Here is a 10,205-nt window from a genome sequence, read left to right on the forward strand (position 1 = left end):
CATTAAAGAACAATCAACAAAGAAGCCTAACGTGTTATTCAAAGCCTTAAGCAAATCATGTGACAAATATTATCTATACAGAAAAGAAAAGGCTTTTAAAATGCGCATACATTATCAAAAGTAAAAGTACTCAATGAATAATTATGTTTTTTTCTTTTGCTGCTGTTGACAATAAACCATTTTGAATCTTGACTCTTGAAGGAAAATTATAAATAATAATGATTACATTATTATTCCCGGTGCAATTAGTAGCTATTTTAAGATTATATTTATAATTGTTATACATAGCCTACTTAATATAGTAGCCTAGCCTACTAGACTGTTGGGCAGTGTAATCAATAAAATGCATGATATTTTGAAAGCTTATATTTGTGTTATGGTATAGTAGCCTACATCATTTATTAGACTTTTCATCTTAATGTACATGATTGTTTGATTTTGCTGCAGTTTATTTATATAGGCTAGGCCTAGCACCTTATTATACAAAAATAAAAATGTAAAGATGCATTTATAGAAATGTTTGCCTATTATGGTAATAGCTTGTAATTTGTAAAATACTGTAAAATAACAAATAGTCGGTAATACTAATAGCCACACAGAAAAGACAGCCAGGTGCTGTATGGATTTTTTTCACCGCTAGATGTAGCTAAAACAAGTTGAGGGTTTCATGTTATTTTCAAACCGGAACTCTACGCAGGTCACGTGACAGCATCACAGCCAATCAATGCGTCCATGCTCCCAGAATCAGCGTGTTCAGATCAATCACTAGTAAGCGTTTAGTTTGCTGTGGCGGAGCAGTGAGGATGTTTTTCTCGTGGTGAAGCGGGGTTTTTGTATTTGTGTAAGGATGTCGGGGTTCAGCGCGGAGCTCATAGACTACCTGGAGGGGAGGATAACTTTTGAGGAGTTTGACCTGCGGAGAGACGAGCGGAAACCAAAGGTAAGACACAAACAACCCTGGCAGAAATAAGGAGCTGGGTGCCTTAGCTAGTTAGCTTTTTAATTAGGTACACCTGTGTTTGACGCTGCTTTAATTGTTCAGTCGCTGTTTTCTCTCGTTTTTTCAGGTGTCGGAGGTGTCTACTGAGGATGTGACAGACGATGCTCAGCCCTCCACCTCCTCACTTATACTGGGGAAAGTCGGTAAAACTACTTTTGTACATGACTGTCTTTTCCACATTGGTATTTTGGGGGGTCCTTTTTTTTCTTCTTCTTCTTTTTTAACACGTGCAAAGGTTGGCGCGTGACAGTATTCAGTGACAGGTGTAGCCTGGACAATTAAATAGATACTGGCTGAGTCCCATTAAGCTGCTGTTGTGCATGGTGGTTCATTGTCATAACATAGCCTAGCCTACTCGGAAACTTGAGGCCAAAATTAGTGCTCGAGGTAAAATAAATAAATAAATAAAACTATTTGGTGTGAGTATCAAGTGCTAGTGTGCAAACTAAACACTATAGCCAGCGGTAGTGCAACTCAAAGCAGTTGTCAAAACGTTTTGCTATTGAAGCACCTGCTGATAGATTAAACAAATAACAAGCTGGTAGAAACGCAAAGCTGAATAAGGCTTATAATTGAATATAAACTATAAAAGGTTTATGAAAACTGGCAAACGAGCTGATATGCAAAATGCGTTAAAGGGTTACATCGAACTGTTTGATGAAAAAAGATGCATATATGACTTCATTGGGTTTGTTGCCACAGGAGAAAAAATAAACGCACACAACATGGTTTGAAGCAAAAAATTATGTTCAATGATGAGTTCATTGTCAATTTGCAAATGGATTGAAAAACGTGTGAAATGATGATGATGGTGGTGATGATGATGAAAATCATGGTGACAATTTTTCCAATGTGGGGGAAAACCACAAGCTGACACAGATGTTTCTCAGCTGAAGGAACGCCTGGACAGGGAGAAGCTGCAACCATGCTATGAGAGCTTGAGTGACCGATAACTAAATACTTAATACAGGAGGGGTAGATTGACTTGTGTTAATTTACATCTATTTGCTGTAAGTTAAATCATGACTAAAAAGACCATTGTTTTGTCACTAAGTTTAAATGTATTTTTTTTTTGCCTGCACTCTTCATCACACCACTAAAGTAAAGCAGCCAATTGCATAGGGCAAGAGTGAAAAGCACATTCACCTGTGATTGTGATTGCTGTGGCTAAATAACATTGTGGTAAATGGTAAAATAATATTTTTTATTTATTTTATAGATGGTGGCCTATCCAATGGTACAGGTACCATGTATTGGTATTAATGTATTGAACAATTGACTCATTTGTACCAAAAAAAATAAAAAATAAATTGCAGTCTAATGTAGGCCAAAAGGCAAAACGCAGGGCACAATTACCACAATTTATAAATTGTTGTTCATCGGTCATCTCTCCTTTCCTCTCAGAGGAGGGGGTCAGCCCGGGGGTCCAGCTGGCTTTCGCCTCCATCCTGGGACAGAAGCCAGAAGCACCTTCTTCTTCCTCTTCGGATGAGGAGGGAGAGGGGGTGGTGGAAGAGGACAGCCTGAGCTATGTGGATGATGAAGATGATGAAGATTACAAGGCTGAGGAAGAGGAGGGGAGAAAGGTAGAGGCAGAGGTAGAGAGGACGGAGAAGAAGAGGCATCGGGGCGGAGGGAGAGGAAAGGGAGGACGCAGGAAGAGGAGAGAGCTGGAGGAAGAGGAGGATGACGAGGACATGACTGTTGGGGACGTGTTCGCACTAGAGATGGAGCTCAACCGAGAGAACAAGAAGATGATGAAGGTGAGGAGGAATTGAAATGAGTGTGTACTGTAGGTGTATTTCCCCAGCTCTTAGTGTGTGTGTGTGTGTCCAGGAGCGGCGCCATCGCAGCAAGCTGCCCCGAGCTCTGAGAGGTTTAATGGGAGAAGCCAACATCCGCTTCGCCAGAGGGGAGAAGGAGGATGCCATCTTGATGTGTATGGAGATCATCAGACAGGGTAACACAAACAAAACAACTTCTATGTTTGTGTTGGAAGTTTAGGCCAGTTGTAGTACAGGAACCTCAGTGAACCCTCTCTTCTCCTGCAGCTCCTCTGGCCTTTGAGCCGTTCTCCACACTGGCCATGATCTACGAGGACGATGAAGACGTGGACAAGGCGCTGCAGTTTGGCCTGATCGCCGCCCACCTCAACCCCTCTGACTGTGAGGAGTGGATCAGACTGGCAGAGATGTCTCTGGAGCAGGACAACATCAGACAGGCCATCGTCTGCTACACAAAGGGTCTGTCTGACGCTCATAGATACAACATCTGATAGAATTAAATCACAGGTCTGACTCATGCTCCTTCTCTGTCCCCTCTTGTCCCCAGCTATCAAGTACAACCCCACCAACGTGCGCTACCTGTGGGAGCGCTCCAGCCTCTACATTCGTCTAGGCGAACACAAGCACTGCATGGACGGCTACCGCAGGATCCTGTCGCTGCTGCCGCTGGAGGATGGGGAGCACTTCATGCAGCTCTCAAAGGACATGGCCAAGTAAAGGACACAGACACATGGTGACTGTAGGGTTAAGTCACAGTAGTTTGATCTGTCATATTAATCTGTTTATGTCTGTGTCCTCTTCAGGAGTTACTTTGAGAGCAATGACTTGCCCTCAGCTCTGGGGATCCTAGACGACGCCCTGGCGCGACACCCTGACCTGGTCAGTGATGACTTCATCAACATGGCTGCCGAGCTCTATATCGCCAGCCGGCATTACAACAAGGCACTGCAGGTACACCATCATTAAGAGAGCAAGCAGGAAAAGACAGATTTTTTTTTTTTTTTTTTTTTTTCCCATTTAATGCATTTGTGTGTTATTGTTCTAGGTCTTGGTCCAGTTTGCAGGTGTAGTTCTGGTCAGGGCTGAATGCGAATCGGACAACACAGCGGCACCCACGCAGGAAGAGAAAGTGGAGGAGATGGGGACAGAGAAGAAGGTTACAGAGAAGACGGTTACAGAGGAGAAGGGGACCAAAGAGACGGGGACTGATGAAAATACCACTGAGGAGAGCTTTACTGAAGAAAAGACGACGGAGGAGCAAGAGACGAAGAAGCAAGAAAGCAAAGAGTCAAAGAGCGTGGAGGAGATGGCAGCAGAGGAAAACGGTGGGAAAAGCATGATAGGTTCAGGTCTGAGGATCTAGAAACGACTGTCTTTATAAAGCCCAAGAAACATTTGCCTTTTGCACCAGCAACAGATAAAACACTGCAGCTCATTCATTAGATGACTGATAATTGCTTTAGAAAGGCAACATTTGAACTGAAAATGTTTTGTTCTACACCCGGTGTGTCTTTGTGGCATTGTCAACAAATATTTGTGTCTCCAGGTGAAATTAAAGATGTACAGGTACCAGACAGTGTCCCAGTGGACCTGAGGGCTAAGCTAATGGTCTGCCTCATACACCTGCATGTCTACACACCGGTGGAGGTAAGCAAGATGAACATGGTTTTCATAGTGATGGTGACAACATATATGATGCTAAAAATACAATGAGGTTAAGTTTTCTGAAGGATAATGAACAATGTCTCCATGACTCTCACAGGGACTGGTGTCATCGCTGATGGAGCAGAGTCCAGAGGAGATCGGGGACTTGTACCTGGATGTGGGTGAAGCCTACCTGGAGGAGGGAGAGTACATGTCCGCCTTGCCTCTGCTGTCGGCACTCGTCATATCAGAGAAGTACAACCTGGCCGTCGTCTGGCTCCGACACGCAGGTGGGAGCCCCTGTTGGATAGTTGGAAATGTTCAAAAGAAACTGTGAAAGTGTATTAATCAGCCATATTTAAACTGACCCCTAAATGTAGCTACAACTGAGTGAAATGATTGACTGTTGGATAAAGGCCGTTGATGACTTGTCCCTGTCAGAGTGTCTGAAGGCTCTGGGCCACATGGAGGTGGCAGCAGAAAGCTACACCAAGGTGGTGGAGATGGCTCCACAGCACCTGGAGGCCCGGCTCTCCCTGGCCACCCTGCAGCAGCAGCTAGGCCGGCCCGACTGCGCCCTCAAAGCCCTGGAGTCCATGTACGACAGTGAGACGCTGGCTCAGGACTCATCGGCCGCACAAAAGGCAAGGCCTTGTTTTTTTTACGATACAAAACACACAGTGGATACTTCCCAGTGTATGGTTATGTGTGTTTGTGTAAACTCCTACCATATATCTGTGAATGCTGTGGTTGTAGGAATTAAAGCTGCTGCTGCATCGTTCCACACTGCTGAAGACTCAAGGACAAACACAGGGCTACCTGGACGCTATGATCACTATGATCTCCATGCTACTTAAGGTAACTGAGGATTACTCCACCATCAATGTTTTGGTTAACGCTAGTGTTGAGTCGTGTGCAGCCTGCTAATGCAGAACCAGAAGAGGTTTAGTTCCAGGTTTGTTTGAGGCATACAAGGAAATTACCAAGGTCTGATGGTGCATAACAATAATTATACAGTAAGCATAGGGAATATGGGCAGTAGGATTTGGTTCTGATGGGCCTCAGCCGCCTGCCAGAGGTGACTGTCTCAAAAGATGTCCTGCTTGCCTCAGCAAACAAAACATGCACACAATCCTTGATGCATTTCCAGTGTCTTCTTGTTTTTGAAAAGTGTGTGTGTGTGTGTGTGTGTGTGTGTTTGTCCTAGGTGGCAATGCAGCGAGCTAAGGTGTGTGTGCGCTCCGTTACCGTGTCAGGCAAGACTCACCTGAAGCTGGCGAAGGCCAAAGACGCGCTGCCAGAGATCGACGACCATGAGGCTGCCTATCTGGACAACACTGGTATGGAGAATTTGAACAATACTGGTATGGATGATCAGGACAACACTGGTATGGATAGGGGAGCGTGTGTGTGGTTTGTGTGCTTCAAGGCTTCATTATGGTTGCCTGGCTGATGTACAGAACCTGTAGTTGGCCCGATATTGCTCACCGTCAGCACTTCTTAAGTTGCCATATGTGGAGAAAAAGCTTATTTTTCCTCTTTAATGCAGTGTATAAAATAAATAGCATTTTAGTAGTACAGACTAGGTAGAAATGGAATATAATCAAGTATGTTTTAATTAGTGTGTAATCCCACATCCAATATATAAAAAATATATTTTTTATTACCTTTTTAGAATGAGTTTCATATCTACATAGGAATGGGGCAGGCCGCCATGTTGCATCAGGTTTTTACAGTAGCACAGAAAGAACAAACTTCATGGCCGCACACATTTTTATATACTGTATAGTGGGTGTCTGCCAGAATGCACCTGTTCCAAAACAGGATGTAATATAGAACAAATACAATGTACTAAAGAACACTCACTTGATATTGTGGATAGACTTGAGTTAGAGGTGAATGATGCCTTCTTGAATTGACACAACTACTACAAGGCCTACACTACATCAGGTCAGCTCTGGAGTGCAGAGAGTCAGGCGCATCTTTAGTTACCAGCTTCATGTCCTTGGAAGGGCCACCGTAGCTTCTGTACATTTTCTCAACAGGAGGGGTATAGATCGACTGACGCAATCTAGATTTTTCCCCACTAGGTGACGCCAAAATACACCTTAACTACGCACTTCCCCTTTAACGGACCATATGTAAACAACATCAAGATAGTCATAGTGGCATGTTGTGCTCAGGTAAAACCAACGTCCTGTCCAAAGAGGACTGGTGGCAGCTGCTGGTGAGCTGTGTGCTGACTCTGTGTGAGGTCCATCGCTACGAGGAGGCCGATCTGCTGGTGGAGTCTGCCATGGAGTTCTACTCCTTCTACGACAACAAGCCCAGGAGGAAGGAGATGGAGTTCTTCGGCCTGTCTGCCACCATCCTGGACCGCAACTACTACAAGGCCTACAACTACATCAGGTCAGCTCTGGAGTGCAGCTCCCGTCAGGCGCAGAAGACGTTGTTGCTGAAAAGTCGATTATAAATTGTTCTTCTGTCTTTTCGACAGATTGATGCTGATGGAAAACCAGGATCTTCCTCAGCTTTGGAATATCTTCAACCAGGTGTTCCTACGTCTGTCTTTGACACTGTTCCTGTGCATGTGTTTTCTTGTGGACATGAAATAATGTTGTATCTCTTCCCTTTAGCTGACTATAACCTCTCAGCACCAGCGCCACCATCGCTTCTGCCTTCGCCTGCTGTTGAAACATCCCGACAACCACCCCTTGTGTGTGCTCTGTGGACACAACGCCATGGTGTCAGGGAGCTTCAAGCACGCGCTGGGTAAGAAACGTACTCGGGCGACTACTGACCGCACTGCTTATTCTTGGTACATACAGTCTGTGTTTCAGTGTCCTTCTCATGTATTTATCCAACGCCTTTTCTTCAGGCCAGTATGTCCAGGCCTTCCAGACTCACCCCAAAAACCCACTCCACAGCTTGTGTGTGGGTCTCACCTTCTTCCACATGGCTTCCCAGAAGTATGTAGCCAAACGACACACACTGGTGGTGCAGGTACAGTGTTCCCATTTTAGCTTTACAGTTACACACCTTAATCAGGTCCGTCTTTAAAGTTTTAATCCATAAGACTTGAGTTTGGTTGTTTCTAGCAGCATTTTTGGTGGTAAAATGTAAACGTTTTTGTTTTTTTTCCCCTCCTGATTTTATCGTGGGAATTTTGCCACAGACACACAGATTGTACTACGGCAAAGCTGCAAATACAAGAGCTTTTATCAGTGGATCAAAATCATTGTTTTACCTCAGTCTTTGATAGATAGCAACTTAATTGCAAATGTAATAGATGAAAATCTTACAGATAACTATTTTTGGATTCATGTGGGGGTGTTTTCAGGGTTTCTCCTTCCTGTGGCGATATGTGGAGCTGCGTGGAGAGTGTCAGGAGAGCATGTACAACTTGGGCCGAGCGCTTCATCAGGTGGGCCTCACGCATTTGGCCATACATTACTACCAGAAGGCCCTAGGGCTGCCCCCACAGAAACTGGAGGTGCGTATACATCCAACACACACAACACAAAACCATTGAGTGCTCATATTGCTGTATCATAGTGACTGCAAATATAGAAACTTCTCCCCCACTTTAATTTAGGACATTGATCGACGGACCTACATCTGCAACTCTTCCTCTCTAACCAGATCTTCCCCTGTCTTCATCCTCCCTGCAGGGTATAGCTGACGATCAAGTGGATCTAAGGAGGGAGATCGCCTTCAATCTGTCCCTCATCTACCAGACCAGTGGGAACATTGAGATGGCACGGCAGCTCATCAACACACACTGCATCGTTTGAAAGTGCAAACATTTTTGATTTTTAAGACTCTGATTTGGTGCCTGCAAGCCCTTCCTTATAGAGGACTGAAAAGGATTAATTCATACATGGATAAATGCTAAAATAAAAGGAATAATGCTGAAATAAATTAATCGATATTTTAACTAACAAGTAATAAATAAATAAAACCAGAGATTAATACAAAAATAACTAAATGCAAGCCTACATTTTGTATTTATGTTGGTGATTAATTTGCAAATTAAGACACGTTTCTTAATTTACATTCCGTTGTACTAATTTTTATTTATCTGTTAATGAGGGAGATGTTAATAAGCATTAACAGGGGTCGCCCTTAGCTCAGTTGGTAGGGTGTCCCCTCCATGGGCCTCGGCCAGCAGCGGACCCGGGTTCGATTCCAGCCCGCGGTCGTTCTCTGCATGTCACTCCCCTCTCTGCCCCATTTCAACTCTGTCTCTACACTATCAATAAAGCATAAAGATGCCAAAAAAATATCTTTAAAATAAGCATTAACAGGGAGGTTAGTACCACCTACCTCTTGAATGTTAGATACAGAAAAGAATATGTCAGCAATTAAGAAATAAATCAATAAAAATAAATAAATGTATTAATAAATATTTACTTTTATTTGGCTTTTAATTACCAACATTTAAACTGCATGTAACGGTTCATGTATTCATTTAATATTTTATTCAATAATGATATCAAATTAGATTTTTCCATATTTATCCATTTATGAGCAAGTCCTTTTTTTTGTTTATCATATAAAATCTCTCCTAAACACTGGTTTCTGTCTAACCATACCACATGGACTTTCATGCTGTCGCATCAAGCTTGGTGTGTTTGTATATGTAAAGTCTATTGTATGTTTTCATAGTATTTATATTTTCCAGCTTCGCAGGCATTACTGTTAAACGAATGCAGACATCTTTTATGGACAGATAACTGAGACTCGGACAGTAATTGATCTCTTATAGACATTATGTTCTAGTCCCATGTCAGCTGTTATTAGATTATTCCTGTGTTGGATTTAATTTAATCTGAATCTGTTCATTCGGCCGAGTCCCAATACTATTGTAAAAATTCTGCTTTTGTACAAACTAAAACCAGATTTATAGTATATTAAACTGAGTGGGTATCTTCTCAAATCTGCTACCTTGGCCGTACTGTGTGTATATACACAGCCTAGGCTCTGTAAACTGGTATTTAAACAAAAGGGAATGTATATAAAGGGGGCCCACTTTCTTACTAGGGTCTCTGTATTTACACCAGATTTTTTCTGCACGCACATAGGACGGACAGGTAGCAGATTGTGAGGAGATATTCACTGATTTTGACAAAGTGATTTGTCAACAAAAATTCTCCAGACTGACCTAGTATGCCTTAAGCCGACAGTTTTCTATTTTGCCCTTATGTTTGGCTGAAGTTTACCACTCCAAACCCACAACGTTATTTGGGCAAATAGGACAAATTTCTAGCATCAGCATTAAGGGACCGGGTGAGCCTCCTCCAATGTAGCTCCAGTTTGTGTTTTTAATTAGGCTGAAACGACGGCCATTTTACTACTTTTCTATACATCTAAATAATTTTTGGCCCAGCTCTTAAGATCAGACGTTTGCATTATTCAGTAACGTAACGTTTTCATAGTATTTATATTTTCCAGCTTTGCACACACTACTGCTAAAGGAATGCAGACTTTTATGGACAGATAAGACTCAGGCAATAGTTGATCTGTTACAGACATTATGTTCAAGTCCTATGTCAGCTGTTATTACATTATTCCTGTGTTGCATTTAATCTCATCTGAATCTGTACATTCGGCAGAGTCCCAATACTATTGTAAAAATTCAACATCCCCAACTGGTTATGCTGTAAAGACCTGTTTTATAAAGAATCTATTTTTTTCAGCAAGAAATTGTCAAATATTTTCATTATTATCATACAAATGTAGCGTTATGTTGTTTTGGACATATTCTATTATATTTG

The 10,205-nt window shown here is 42.6% G+C and overlaps 1 protein-coding gene across 1 annotated transcript; it reads left to right on the plus strand.

The window, feature by feature from the left end:
• The first annotated feature begins 779 nt into the window (after positions 1 to 779).
• Positions 780 to 10,106, plus strand: gtf3c3 (general transcription factor IIIC, polypeptide 3). Its single transcript, XM_080053274.1, has 19 exons — positions 780 to 940; positions 1,068 to 1,143; positions 2,405 to 2,763; positions 2,837 to 2,960; positions 3,052 to 3,243; positions 3,332 to 3,497; positions 3,588 to 3,735; positions 3,830 to 4,109; positions 4,331 to 4,431; positions 4,547 to 4,718; positions 4,870 to 5,072; positions 5,185 to 5,286; positions 5,636 to 5,768; positions 6,612 to 6,837; positions 6,926 to 6,980; positions 7,065 to 7,200; positions 7,307 to 7,431; positions 7,769 to 7,921; positions 8,100 to 10,106. The coding sequence occupies exons 1-19, from the start codon at positions 848 to 850 to the stop codon at positions 8,220 to 8,222; spliced, it is 2,967 nt and encodes a 988-aa protein (XP_079909400.1). The 5' UTR covers positions 780 to 847; the 3' UTR covers positions 8,223 to 10,106.
• Positions 10,107 to 10,205: the final 99 nt, after the last annotated feature.

Source organism: Ammodytes marinus (genome assembly GCF_949987685.1).
Source record: "Ammodytes marinus genome assembly, chromosome: 24".
In the NCBI taxonomy this organism is placed as follows: Eukaryota; Metazoa; Chordata; class Actinopteri; order Uranoscopiformes; family Ammodytidae; genus Ammodytes; species Ammodytes marinus.